The following is a 15689-nucleotide window of genomic DNA, read 5'->3' as shown; positions in this document are numbered from 1 at the left end:
GCCATGGCTGCCACCTTGTGTCCGGCTGGAGACGAAAGTACCCCCCCCACCCAAACCGCTGCTGAGAAGCTTTCGAGCCGGTCAGAGTCGGAGCGGCATGTCGGAGGTTTAAGATGGGTTAAAGATTAAAATTTGGCGTAGCTTCCCTTGAAGTTTCTCGCCGCATTCACTCTCCAAACCAGAAAGCCAACTCGAGACGCTTTATAAAGGACGAGGATGCGATCTTCCAGTCCCAAGAGGCTTTCAGCTGGTGTGGAGAATGTAAATGCAGAGTTAGTGTGATAAGGTCAATAAGGTTAGGGAGATAAGGTCAGGACTAGCACCTCAGCAGCAATCCCCCTGACAGGCTGCCTCTGTGGGAGGGAGCAATCCAGCTCTAGACGTTAGTGCGAGGCAGACATCAGTGTCATTTACCGAGATGTATTCGATGTGATTCAGCCAGAGGCTGTGGGAGGGAGAGAGAGGCCATATCTTAATGGGATCCTCACCACTTCCCCTGCTCTATTCTCTAAGAATATTTCACTGGAATTTCGATATCATGTCCACTAGTCCATTACAGTGAGGCAGAAACAGCAATTACATTTTCAGAGAGGTTTCCAGATAATGTGATAGAAATGGGGACTGTTAGATGACATGACTCTTTTTCTGTCATGCATGCGCGTAAGTATTTTATGCTCAGAGAATAAAGTAAAAAAAGAGTTTGGAATTGATCTAGAGAACACTGTAATTATGTAGACTAGGGCACGCTGAAATGATACCACAACACTGTTGTCGTCAATGAATTCTGGCAACCCCGGCAGCGTTACACGTTTGATGGGATGCGTCCTCTCTTCTGAACATTCGCTCCGTAAACATGGCTGGTTAGATCTCCTTTAGTGGCCTAATTTCTTATCCAGTGTAGGCGACTGACAAATCACCACGGTGCCATGTTTCAGGGAAAGACAAGACCACTCACAGGTGCATGTCAAAATCAATTTAGCTGGGAGAAAGTGGCCGGGGGTTTCTCTCCCCGCTCCTTTTAAAAGGGTTTTCAACAGCTCGCTTCTTTTGAATAACTTGCCACCGCATTTGTCCCTGTCCTTCACATTTCCACAGCGCCGCAGCCCGCCGCTGTCTTTGACACTGTGTGTCCTCAAGAGAACAAGAAAGGGGAGGGGGGGGCGGGGACAACAAACCCCCCACCCCCCAAAACACCCATTGTCTTCAGGTGATTCCGGGCAGCAGTTCAGATACAGCGAGGGCAAGGAACCAAAACATCTGCTGGAAGAGTTCTCAGCAAGGCGGCACAAAACCCAAACAGCCGTCTGGAAGTGCCACGCCAGAGACTGCGGCTGGACGGGAACGCTGTGAGGGTCTTTTCTTTCTTTCTGTTTTTTTTAAAGAGTGGAAATGGCAGAATGGTGAAGGTGGTGTGGTGGTGGTGGTGGTGGTGGTGGTGGGGGGGTTGCTGCACTAAACCTCAACGAGGACAACCAATCACCTCATTCAGTGGCTGCCTCCACACTGCTCATATTGTCAGCTCGCCAGTTTAAAGGAACCTTGAACAGCATCAAAGATCTTTTCAAAGCCTTAATCCTAATAGGTCGTGGTTTGTTCTGTCACATCAAAAGAGTGAGAGAGGGAGCTACAGAGGGGAAGAATGCATCACAGGGGAGCCGGCAGAGATTCTTATAGGGAAGATTGGCAGAGGATTTGCGGCACAGGGAGCACTAAAATCTGAAATATCAGTCGTGGAAAGCCTGTTGTAATAGATATGAAATGGGCCTTCTCAACACCATGAAAGGCTGACATTTGCTGAAAGTTTGTGGCAAGGAGCCTTTTATTCTTTGCTATCTATCAGCGTTTGTACTGCCACCATGTCCACACTGGAAATCCGCAAAGTGTCACTCTTCCTGGTTAATGTGGGACTGGTCATTTTGACTGTATTTTTTTTTCTGCTAGTGAAACGTTGCATCTTCAGTGAAAGTATTTTTCGGTTAGACCTGCTATTTAAAAATTGCTTACACAGAACTCAAATAAATACGTTATCCTTGCCGCATACACACACACACACACACCCACCCACACACACGTGCTTCTGCCACATGAATGTACACACGTACGCACGGCCGAGCGCACTAGCCCACGCCGACGTGCTCTCGCCACGGCCGTGTGTTTACCTTTCTCCTCCTGACACTTTCATCTGCCGTCCAGTGTCTCTCGTGCATTTGAACTGATACAATCGCATGACACGGGGCTCCTGCCCGCGAACCGGCGGTGCACAAGTGCCGCGTTAATTATCCAGCCGTGCGAGGGCAGCTATCGATTTCCTGTCAGCGCATCGAGGCTCCTGCGAAAAATAAATAAATAAAATAGAAATAGAAATAAAGCAAAAGAGCGTCTCTTTGTTTTCACAGCCCTGCACTGGATGCAGTAGATGACAACGATGAAAGAGATCTTTCTCTGGGAAGACGCGGCCGATAAAACAAGCCGGGCACCCGGGCGAAGGTTCAGGCATGGAGGAGAGCTCTCGGTGGGGAGAAGAGATAATGATGATGTCGCCCTCTCTAGCATTTCGGAGTCGACAACAAAGAGGGGGGAATTCACTGAAGTGACTCACAGACCGACTTTACTACAAGAAGCAAGGCCTGCCCCAAAAAAGCCCGGGGCCGGTGCTGGAGTTTCATAGCGCTGGATGGTTCTGTATTGGCCCCATGATGGACTGGCTCTATTCCCACTGGTGCTTGTTATTTCCCACCCCTGTGGCTAGAAACGGAGCCAGGAGTTTGGAAAGGATCCCTTAAAGGGAGCGAACAAACTTAGAGAGGGAGATGGCTAATGATGTTATCACACATATGGCTATTCTGGCTGAAACCAAATGGGCCCCTAAAGAGACACTGAAATGTTTGTGCTTTGCTGCAGTTACAGTGTGCCAGCGTGGACCTCGTCGTGGATCTAGTCACGGCCCGACACCAACGGCACCGGGAAGGAGCCGCACAACCAAATGATCAATAACACAGGCCCAGCAGGAAGTCACACCAAGCCATTCATCAGCCACACAGACTTTATTTTTTTGTCATATCCCTTGTCATATCCCTTGAACCTATACAGTCCATTTAATCCATAATCTGTTCTTCAATGAAACTGTGGCTTATTTTTTATGTAACATGTTGAAATATGTATTCCAAAATCTAATTAGACATTCCCCATATATTATATTGTATGGGAAACTCCCCTGAAGAATGTCCCAAAATGTCTACCTTGAACAGAGCTCTGAATTGACAATGTGACCATTTACACTTTAAATATTTGAGCATTTGGGCTGATGACGAGCTGTGTGGTAGGAAACCTGTAAAGATGCTTACCAAGGACAGCTTGAGAAATGTTTCTGAGAACGCCTCTGCCTCTACTAAACCTCCGAGTTCTGCTGCGTTGCCAGGTCCGTTGTTGGTGGCCTCCTCTATAACCGTTCTGTTTTACTGCTCTTAACGGTAGACAATTGATCCTGGCTCAGAGACAAACTCATAACCTGATATTCATTTACAAGGCCTTCTTTTGCAAAAAAATGATTCCCTTCCGTTTTATCTCTCTCGACAGTGCAAGATATGTATTATTCTACACAAGGCTGGCTTCGTCCTCTTAAGAAAAGCATTTCATTTCTAATGTAAATTCCCATGTTAGGTGTTACTCTTTGAAAATAAAGTTTCAATTTAATTGAATGTCTCAATCACCCATTCAAAATAAAAGTAGGTCCTTCATTCCTTGTACAAATGATTAGCAGCCTGTAATGCTAGTTTATGCATTCAAAAGTTACAGTAGCACGTAGGACGCACATTATATGATCTTTTTTATATCAAACTGGGAACTTGTGTTGATCATTATGCCTACCAGGTGGGCAGAATCACAGGGTGCATGCAGAATAAATCTAACAATCACCAATGACCCTCAGGTCTGACAGGGGCGAGAGTGGCATGAAAACCAGTGTTGTTTTTCAAGCACACTCTTGTTGAAAATTACATCCTTATTCACTACATAAATGTCTAACTTTGAAATAGAAGGCTGCTAACTTGGGTAAGAATTCAATCTTTTCCATGATGAGCAGATGAATGGAAACATTGTTTAACAGGTGAACTGATGTACAGTAGAAAACACACCGTGAAGAGCTTCAAAGACGCCAGATGGTTCTTAAGAAGGTAGTTTTACATTTAGGTGAACCCAATTAAAGTGCACGCGCTTCCGTTACCCGTCTACCCCTTCGTCTTCTAAGAGTGTGATGACTAGCGAAATTGGAATCAGATTATGAGCAAGAAATACTGAAGAACCAATTTCTCTGTACCCATGTATCACAGCTTCTACACAGAGACCCCTGCCATGCATACAGCTAGAAACACCTTCTCTCCGTGATAACTCCCTCTTCCTCTGCTTATTAATTTCAGTGCAGATGATCGGCTCAGATAGAAGATGCTTTTAGGACAGAATTTAATTAAGTGTGTGCAACATTTTTATAGGCAGTGATGTAAAAAATTCTACCATAGTGTAATATGCCTGATTCTGATTACTCAAACGCAGGCCAATCTCGTTAACCCCACTGTTGTTTGAAATTCAGTGTTCCAAATGTAGTGTTTCAAATTCAAACCATAAGCACTGAATCTGAAAAACATGCTTACTCTCTACTGAACTGCTCACATTTTCACAATGCCACACTAAACACAAAAAGGAAAACAAAAACATTGAGTTGTTTTGCATGTTCACTTATAACAGTTCCGTCAAATCTGTGCATAGCTTTAAATACTTTGTTGGGGGAAAACTGAAACAAATTAAAAGATCATTTCAGTAAACCTTTATTATCAAATTATTAAAGTTTGCATTTTGTGGACTACCTTTTACTACACAGTAGACATACTCCAAAGCGACCCCTGGTGGTTGTGCGGAATTGACACTTAAGATAATTAAATGCTGAGTAAAATCATCGTAAGTGTGGGTGTTCTAATGACGGAATAGGATAATGAGGTCAAATGAAGGGGTGGCTTTTATATTTTAAGTAAGCTGCCGTTCTGACAAATGGCTTGTCTAAGGAAAGATTATTTCTTTTTTTTTTTTTATCTTTGAACCTCCACTGAATTCACCCGTTTCCCCTGCATGTGAATAAATTCTCCCCAGAAATGTTTAAATGTATTTTAGTGCCTGACTGAAGACCTGAAATCAACAGCTCTTTAGTAATCCTCTCATGAGAGGATCATTTCATGCAGTGATGCTGCTGGCTCGCTCCACTGTAAATGCATAAATGATGGTCAGTTGTTCCATTTACTTTAGGTAATATTCAAACGAAAATTGTGCTGTGGGATTTTTTTATTTTTTGCGAAGACAGACATACTGACGTGTAATGGTGGCATCGTTGTCATTAGCATCTTAATATGGGATAATGGGGCGCATTAGCTTTTAATGACACTTAGATTTTCAAAAAAGGAAAAGCCATAACCACGCGGGGAGGAAAGTCAAGTGTTTCCAAGCTCTACATGTGAATTTAGTGCAGACAAGTGCCTTTCAAACCTTGGAATAAATTTGGTGAAATGCCTCTAGAGATTCATTTATAGGGTGATGGTGCCCCCTTTTGGTTGGTAGTACGTCCTTGGACGTCATTTACTTCAACACCGATACATTAACTGTGTAAACCTATAACGCAGTATGTTAAACGTATTAACCAATGCTGTAGAATAATGTCTTCATATTCCGTAGTATTGAATTAAATATTTATAGGATGTTTTGTGCATAGTTTACATTAACATGGAACACCACATTCACCGTGAACGCAAAATATATGTAACTTCTGTTAAACTTCAAACTTTTACTCAGAGAGAAAGTTTGTCGAGATTATAATCATGTTTTTAAATGTGTATGTCTGTATATATATATATATATATATATATATATATATATATTTCGATAACTGACTTCTAAACTCTGCTGGTCTCAAATATGCTCACACTAATGTGTGTGTGTGTGTGTGTGTGTGTGTGTGTTGAGATAGTGGGGGGCAATAATTTTAAAAGTATCAAGAAAGACGTTGTTGAACTTAAAATAATCCATGCATCCGCTACCCACAAACAAGCCCAACGTAGCCTATTTCACCAAGCTAACGAAAGATTGTGCGTTCCGTCAAAAGATGCACTGCTGAAAGAAACTGTTGAGATTCCAAATTTAAAAAGTCAGGTTAAATGCGAAGTGAAACGGCTAATTTTACCTTTTCAAAGTCAGGTCAGAATTCTGTTATCCAGCAGACTAAATTCTTGCCTGTTCAAGAGCGCCATCTGCTGTCTGTCTGAACAAAGGCGCAAATTCTTAGGACAGAATACACTTCGCTACCTTTATTAGGTATACAAGGGGGTTGGTCCCCCTTTTACCTTCAGAACTTCCATAATCCTTCGTGACATAGATTCAACAAAGGTACTGGAAACATTCCTCAGAGAGTCTGGTCCATATTGACATGACAGCATCACGCAGTTGCTGCAGATTTGTCGGCTGCACATCCATGATTTCATGTTGTTGATGCCAAATTCTGACATTACCATCCAAATGTTGCAGCAGAAATCGAGACTCATCAGACCAGGACAACATTTTTCCAATCTTCTATTGTCCAATTTTGGTGATCCTGTGCAAATTGTAGCCTCAGCTTCCTGTTCTTAGCTGACAGCAGTGGCACCCTGTGTGGCCTTCTCCTGCTGTAGACCATCCGCTTCAAGGTTTGACAAGTTGTGCATTCAGAGATGCTCTTCTGCATGCCTTGGTTGTAATGACTGTTTATTTGAGTTACTGTTGCCTTTCTATCAGCTCGAACGAGTCTGGCCATTGTCCTCTGACCTCTGGCATCAACAAGGCATTTGCACCCACAGAACTGCCGCTCACTGGATATGGTTGTGTGTGAAAATCCCAGTAGATCAGCAGTTTCTGAAATACTCAGACCAGCCCGCATGGCACCAACAACCATGCCACATTCAAAGTCACTTAAATCACCTTTCTCCCCCATTCTGATGCTCGGTTTGAACTGCAGCAGACTGTCTTGGCCATGTCTACATGCCTAAATGCATTGAGTTGCTGCCATGTGATTGGCTGATTCTACATTTGCGTTAATGAGCAGTTGGACAGGTGTACCTAATAAAGTGGCCGATGAGTTTATATGACCTTCTTTATGGAAAAACAAACAAATTTATAATAAAAAAAATCTCCCTGTCTGTTTTTTTGTTCCTAAATTGTTAAAGGACAAACAAAGCCAACACATGCATGGTATGTCCAAGTTATTTAATTAATTCAAGTACCTAGTCTCATCTAGCTATATTCACTATAACATTCTTTTTACAATCAACTCAAGTTTCTGCCTGAACTGCTCTTAAAAATGCTAATTTGCTGTTAAAAAAACAATTAAAATCCCCAGGAAGCTGAACTTGTCTTAATGTAGCTAGACCTTTATTTCACTTACACCACAGGAGGCCTGTCTGACATAATATTTTATTTTTTTACTGGTGAGTGAAATCTTACAGTCGACAGATTGAATTAAAGGCAGTAGAGAGTCCTTGCCAAAGAAAAAGAAAGCTGTTTTGACCTAGCGCCCTTCAACTGTGCCTAAGCAGAAACTAGCACAGAGGGGTGCAGACCCAGTCGCAATAAACACGCCCCCCCCCCCCCCCGCTCTCATTCTCATGTTGCTTCTTTTTCTCTCAAGGTGACCTTGCTTGACTCATTTTAATATCTATCATACATATTTTAGCCTAATTGTCTAGTCATAAAACATGGACTGCAGCAAATAAGGGATCGGTTAAAAAAACTATAAAACCTCAAGTCAATAAAATCAACACCAGATGGCACTCTGGAGTGTTATTTCGATTTATAGGTATTTGCAAACGTTACACTGAAATTCAACAGTGTAAACAGTTACTTTAATGCCTTTGTTTCAAAATAATTTTTTGAATGTATATTTGTATGTCTTACATTTGAGACTAAATACCAGCTATTAAATGTAAAATTAGGTAAACATAGGCAAAGCAATTCTCATGTAAGTGTAATAGTATCTTATAGGAACTATAATATCTGTTATGTACAAGTATCCTGAGACATCCTTGATGTCTCCGTTGACAAATTTCAGATCTGATCTGATAATAAAGTATTATCATCATCATCATCATCATCATCATTGATAAAATAACTATAATAACTAATAGTAAAGTACTAAAATAAAGGAAAGCTCCAAGTTTATGTTAGTATGGACAAAGATCAAATTCTTCTTCTTTTTCTTCTTCTTCTTATTATTATTATTGTAGTAGTAGTTGTGGAAGTTGTTGTTAAATGTAAGTATTGGTATAACAAGATATCCAGTAATATTTATTAGAGCATGATCATGTTATTATTGCTGTTATATATTGTATTTAGGTTTAAGTTTAGAGTTAGACAGCTGTTACTGTTGAGTGAGAATACGGTGCACTACATCTAAACCCCACATATCGTCATCTTTCCCATCTGTTTTCAAGCAAATAAATGGTTACCAAGATTATCACCTACGATCCGCCTTGACTAAGGAAAGACGACAACGTGACGAATATTACATTTTCGTCTAGTGAGGGTTAAACAACCTGCCCGGTGTGGAGGGGCGTATAGGGGCGCGTTTGGCCTCTTCCGTGTTTACACACCCACGAACAGGCGGACGCTCGCAGTACACCAGCCCACAGCAAACAGTGCGTGGACGGCACACGGGACTCCCGACTGAATGGTGAGGAGGAGGTGAAGGCAAGGCTCCGAGATTGACTTTTACAGCGGAATGTTCACTCGAAGGGGCTATGGAGACGTCAAGAAATCTACACAGAAAGTTCTGGACCCAAAGAAGGACGTGCTGACCCGCCTGAAGCACCTGCGGTCACTGCTGGGTGAGTGAGGAGAGACGGTTGCCGTGGCGCCGAGGGGAACGTTAGCTTATCTTAGCTTAGCTTAGCTTAGCACAGCTAGCGGGGTCCCCAACGGACGCAGCCGGCTAGCCGGCTAGCTGTATGCAGCGCGAGACGACGTGCCTTTGTTTCATTTGAACGGAGCTGGATGTTTGTGTGTGTGTTAATACGGACACCATACAATAAATAAATAAAAAATGATAAATGTGAGAATATTTTAAGAGTGCGTCATGTCGTGTGTCCCCCCGTAGGTAAGTCATCCCGCGATGCCGCCGGGTGTCAGGTGTCATTCGGACGTAATTGTTTAGCAGTGCGCCCGTTCCTGGCTCGGCTAGCTAGCCGGTCGAGGGCTAGCCTGGACGCGGCTAGCTTAGCTTAGCTTCCCCAGCAAGACCACCTGCTATTCGACCACATAACGGCAGCTAGCTGCGCGGCTAGCCTGCCTGACAGCTCCGTTGACAGATACCCCCCCCCCCCCCCAACCCCCCCACGTAGGTAGCGGACTAAACCGCTCTGAATCCAGACAGACTCCTCGCCTCTTGTATTGTAAAACGGAGTGACAGCTGTTTGCTTTTCTTGGACCTTTTGGCAACACCTGCAGCATCGTGCGGTTGTTTCTGAGATAATCCTTATGTCAACCCCACGGAGAGTGGTTAACTGGAGCGAAGGAGCTGGACGCCTGCATATACACATATATACAGTATATATACAGTATATATACATATACAGTATATACACATATACACACACACACACACACACATATATATACACAGTATATACACGTATATACAGTATATACACGTATATACACATGTATACAGTATATACACAGACCACGTATAGGCCTACTTTGCATTTCAGTGCCCGCAGTTAAAAGTTGTCAGGTTTGTTTTATGCAATTGCAAATATAATCTCACAGCCTACAGCCCAATGTCTCAATTGAGTTTGTAGGCAGGTTAATTTAAATAATTGCACCACGTTTAAATTCCTATATTAAGTAAAATAATAGTCTGCTCTGATATAAAAAAAAATTGGTCTGCATTGTTGATGAATATAATGCTCCAAGGGGCTTTGATAGACTGCCCAGCTCAGCATGCTTGTTTTAGAGACTTCAACTGTTATGCTAGCTTGTCCCTTCATGTTTGTACATATTAAATATGACCCCCTGATATTATGTGACCTAGTTTTTGCAACATGAACAAGGCAACCAGACTACGAACCTTGTTAAATACAAAGAGATGGTTTGTTTCACTGCATGCTTTTGCATGCATTTTATGTTGAAAGCATCTACCTTTCAGAAATGGCAGCACATTTCATCCCCACACCTGAACAGAACAATTCATCCCTTCTGGATTCCAGATAGATTTTTGCATTACTTCTGATTGTCACTCGGGCACTTTAACAAGTTATCACATAATGCAGGTGACTGAGTACCTCGCTTGCTTTGGCAGTATGAAGTTTGATAGCTCTGGTTCTGATGCTGAATTTAAATTGAGTGACAGCACAGACATTTTCAGCTGGATGAATGAGATTGTTAATGAGAGAGTTACTGGGATGGTATCTGGGTAGTATTTCTACTGGTATGATCATTATTTACTGCTAGAGGGGCATGTTCTTTGGAAATGCCACAGAAAAATGACATTATCCACCTTCTGTTGTCTGTACTAACCTACAATGTTTTAAGCAAAATAAACCAATGATCTGTCATGATGGCCTACTCATCAATATATAGGATAATCTATGTTATAGGATCAAACAGACCATGTTCTAAATGACACGTTCTGAAGAATTTAACAGATCTAAAGGAGGATTAGCCTATTTCATTATTTGACTGTTCAGTACTTCAGCAATCTGGCAAGTGTGTTTTTGAAAAGTTATGCCCTTTCTAGATTGATCTTTATCGAAGTCTCTCAGCAATAGCTCGATTTTACACCATCTGAAAGAAATTATTATTTTTTGCCATCGGTTTTATGCACAAAATGCCTACTTCTAACCAGTACTCATAGTCCTGATATATTTTTGATGAAGCAAGCCAAACTATGTTTGTCATGTTGGACCATGTTTACTGCAGACAATAGTGTGGTTTGCATGACTGGTATGATGGTGGTAGCAAATGGTATAAGCTTTTAAACCCTGATTTAGTGCTGGACAATATTTAACATTTTTTAAACAGTAAAGTGGCTGCCAAGCAGTAATATTGTTATGTATCGGTCTGTCTGAATGGTGTTTGATCATCCTGCTTATGAATCTGCCAGGTTCTTGTGAATCTGCCAGATATGCCATTCACAAAACCATTTCGTGAATGTCAGCTGTTAAATTCTAACATTGCAAATTACAATCACAAATGTTTTGTGTGAGTAAGCACCACATGCAGTAATTATTGCAGCCCTAATCTAAAAGGAAATTATTTAAACAAACAAGCACCACTGCTGAACATGAAAGTACAAGCAACAGGACATAACTGTATGTTTGTACTTTAACGCATTTCAAATAAATATGCTAAAGCCTCCCCAGATTTGCAGACGTCTGCACTGCTTTGAAAGTCTTATGTCCACTCAGTGTGAGGACAGTGGATCAGGGCCTTTCCTGCTGATTGCAGTCCTGGCTCAATGTCAATCCCGCTGAGCTGAGGTCATAGACCAGTTAATATTACTTATAACTTCCCAGCGTGTTGTTTTTGTCTGCATGTGTTAGGCTAGATAAGTCCCATCTGTTTGCCCTGCTAGGTCTTGTGCTTTGCCCTTGCAACACTCTTGCCTCATGGGGTGCTGTTTTCATAAAAGGAAGGATTTCCTCCACTGGCTGCTTCCTGTACAGATAGGAAGTGAGGATGAGTGGTGGTGTGCTGTGTGGTCAGGCCTCCTTTCTCTTACTCTGTTTTATTCTTCCCCTTTCAGATGTTATTCCTCATCCTGAAATCGCTACTTTTTTTCTAGGCTTTTCCTAATGGATGTCGATTAAAGCTTAATTAATTGCTTGATTTATGGTGCATCTGCAAAATTTACACCAGTTTGGTTGATTTTGATTCCACTGTCCAAAGATTTTGGGTTGAAGTTGGAAAGCCGATTTGTGTGATTGTCATGGTTGGTTGGGCATGGCCGAGTTTGGTAATTACTGAAGCACCTGATCACACACAGCCTGTCTTTTACTCACCCTCCTATTAGAATAACAAGGCCAACAGTCAACATGACTACAACAGAGAAGAGAGCATTTTGGTTCCAGTGAGTGCTGGCAGTATTTCAGGTTCATTGTCTCTCTCCCCAGTGCTCACTTACATACTGTTTTTCATTATTATATTGAGTTATTCTTTGATGATGATGATGATATTAAACATGTTTATGGAGCTTTCACCTTTTGCGTCAGACAGTGTAGTCAGACAGTGTAGCCTAACTGCCAACAAGCAAGCACTCAAGTCCAGTATTTCTTGGTTTAGTATTGGAGACATGCCAAATGTTACTAATGTGAAATGGAGATCAGGCTGTTATGCATAACCTTGATTTCATATTACTCCATATACTTGTATTTAATACCCTGCATGTGAATAATCTGAGGAAAACAATGTTAATGTTATGTCAGGAAAGTTGGTGACATGTGTCCTTTCAGGTTATGTACTGATCTGGATATTTCCATTATATTTGCATCTTTGTTTGCATGTCTGCTTGTTGATGCAAAGCACCATCAGGTTTGAAGTCTCTTTGTGTAAGGACAGAGCCTTGCAACAAATAGGTCTACTAGGCAAGGTTTTATATTGATTATTTATATTGACTATTTGTTTCCTATTGTAGATTACTTCTGTTGCTTAATCTGTTTTTCCCATATGCATTATTGTATACTAATATGATAAATTTATTCTAATTAAAATGTCAGGATCATATCACAGCACTTTCACTGTTGAGTTACACATGGTAATATAAAACAGCCTGTTCATACAGTATCTTCTCATGGACAGTGTAGTCAGCACCGTTGTGATAGGCAAGGAGGTGGTGCAGTACAGGTTAGGTGACATTCAGAATCCATTAAGAGGACAACGTCTGCCGCTGCCATTATGTTGACGACGTCTGTCACAACTTCGTCTTGTTAAAGTCTGGCGGTGCCTTGCCAGGAGAGGGAGTGGTAAAGAGCGGTCAAGCTTGTTTTGAGATAACAGTTTTAAGTGTAACGCCTTGTCTTCTGTTAAGAAAGCCAACACCAATATCTATGCCCTTAAGTTGGAAAATGTTGTTGAGGAAACTCTTAATGGGTTGGGTACAGTTTCTTCCAGCTCTTTTGCAGAGACCTGCTCGTGAAATTGCTGGGCCATTACAAGTTGCATCAGGTTATCATATTCATGTTATGTTACTAAATAGTAAAAGGTAAGCTAACCGCAGACAGGCTTCTTCATACATTTTTCTTACTTCCACCTCAGAAATAACAGGGTAGTATGTTAGTATGACTTTTCTCTTCGAGCAGTAGTCCCCTGTTGCACATCAGAAAAGACACACGGAGCTACTGTGCCAAATGTGAATAGTGCGGTATAAATGGTCCATTCCCAGTAAAAAAAAGCAAGACTCTTTCTTTATCTTTGGTTGGAGGCTACTCCTTGTTTTTTTTAAAGTATGAAGTATGCGTTGTTCATGTCTGTTAGATAACGCAGAGGAGGTGCAGCAGTAGGGAGCAGCTGAATGAAGAATGGGGCATCCTGACTTCACTTTCACACCCGAAGCATGTTGATGAGGTAGCTGTGAGTCAGTTTGCTGTCAAGGGTGGTTCACTGCTTAACCAAGGGATGACATTGATGTGGTTGTGTTTTAAACATGTTAACTGAGAATAGTGTCTCTTTCCACTATTTCTTTATGGAGAAAACAACAGGAGCCCATTGCCAATGACCAATAACCAACATGGCTACTATGCTTATCTAGGACTCACGCTTATTATCTACTATTAGAGATCTCTTTTTTTTTTCTTTTTCTTTCAAATTTTCCTCACTCAGGTTTGCAGAAGCTGGCATAGCAGACATAGCAGAGATGCATGTAACTTGGCCTTTCTTCACAGCTTTATTCACAGTGCTATTTCTTGTTACAGCAAATAAAATAAAAAATACTGAAGACTAAATATTTATTATATACTTGGTTGGTTGAAAAGAACCACATTCTGCACTTATTTAAATAATAGAAGGGACACCGGTCGTGTTCACGGAGTAGCCTAGGTGCGGTAGATACATCGTTGTTGTAAGACTATGTTGGAAGCAGGGTTGGGCTGGTAGATGATGCCGTGGTCCATGGTTGATGGCTTATGAACATTGTAATTTATTTTCTGTGTAAAGTTTTTGCATTTTAAAATAAATGCTTAATATCCTCTGATGTAGGCATTTAAAAGTAATGCTTACAATAATGCTTGCATGCTTTTGTAGAATGTACATCTTTAGTACTGAATTAAATTCATGGCAATGGAGATAAATTTTTTATTTTCTTTCCATATGTATGAGCATACATTTATATTCTGTGTGTGTGTGTGTGTGTGTAATGCCTAAGAAACATTAATAGAGAACATCAAACAATGCCATATTAAATATACATTACTTTTACAAGTTATTAGTAAAGTAGAAAAGAGAGTATTTAAAAATGTATAACATCTTTGTAACACTGCCAGTTTCTTACTCCCTGATTTATTAAGAGAGGAATTTGAAGTGGACGTGAGACATGAGACATGCAGCCTCTGTTTTGGGCTGGAACACAACACTGAGCTTTGATCTGAGCACTTCATTTGTCTCACATTGCCACCTTCCTGTCTCGGGCCACAACTCTGGCCACTTTGCCCAACCACTACGATTCTTTGCTGCATGTCTGTGTCTTCAGTTATATTAATAGTTTGATGTAGAAAAACAAACCAAAAATAGTCAAAGGAGAAAGAACGCATTAAAAAAGCAATCTTGACATAAAAAAAATTTTATCAGCAGGTAATAGTTTGGCCATCGTTGGTCATTGTGAACACATCTGCTAGTGTATTTATATCCGAGGTAAATAGTCACTGTTTACAATCTTTTCTAGACTGCTCTTCTTTGGTATAGCTTTTCTTTGAAAGGCAGTTGCTTACTTGTCCATAAAACAATTAATGAATTATCTTCCATTTTAACATGGAGAAAACTCACTTATGTGGCTACAATAAACATTTATCTAGGTATTTTAGGCTTTAATTTTTTAGTTGTTCATATACTTAATGTAAATTCAGCACTCTAACCATCACTCTGACCAGTGAAATCCATGGGATGGTCATTGTGTCATACAAGGAAAATGCCCAGATCAAAAGATGCAAGACACTCTGGTTTGCACCATTATAGTCTTATAAAATGTCACCAACATTTTCTGATTCTGGAAAAGTGTTTAGCCAGCTAGCTACCGAATGATGCTGCAGAAAATATTATGATGTATATAATTTGAGTAGTGCTATTTGTTTAGTACCAGAGGTGGGACCAAGTCAGTGTTTTGCAAGTCTCAAGTAAGTCCAAGTCTTTATACCTCAAGTCCCGAGTCAAGTCTCAAGCAAAGACACTCAAGTCAAGTCAAGTCTCGAGTCAAGACAGGCATCAGTCAAGTCCCAAGTCTGAAACTTGGAATTTCAAGTCCTTTCGAGTCTTTTTTTTTTTTTTTTTTTTTTACCAATGTTGCAGGTATATTTTAAATGTAAATAATAGACATGCGTTCTTTTTAAAATCTGTATTCTCCTCAAATCTTGATAAAACATGTGCAACTGAAAACACGAAGTATTAAAAAAAATTAAAATTACACCTCTTTATTGCAC

At 40.9% G+C, this 15689-nt stretch overlaps 1 protein-coding gene across 1 annotated transcript in view; it reads left to right on the top strand.

The window, feature by feature from the left end:
• The first annotated feature begins 8548 nt into the window (after window positions 1-8548).
• LOC143481187 (ral GTPase-activating protein subunit alpha-2-like) overlaps window positions 8549-15689 on the top strand; it is a 51678-nt gene continuing 44537 nt past the window's right edge. Inside the window, 1 exon segment of the mRNA XM_076979134.1 lies at window positions 8549-8891. Coding sequence (XP_076835249.1) covers window positions 8786-8891 — 106 coding nt within the window. The 5' untranslated portion in view covers window positions 8549-8785.

This window comes from Brachyhypopomus gauderio, chromosome 17 (genome assembly GCF_052324685.1).
Source record: "Brachyhypopomus gauderio isolate BG-103 chromosome 17, BGAUD_0.2, whole genome shotgun sequence".
In the NCBI taxonomy this organism is placed as follows: domain Eukaryota; kingdom Metazoa; phylum Chordata; class Actinopteri; order Gymnotiformes; family Hypopomidae; genus Brachyhypopomus; species Brachyhypopomus gauderio.
The sequence above is the reverse complement of the archived record's forward strand: the minus strand, read 5'-3'. Positions and strand labels throughout refer to the sequence as shown.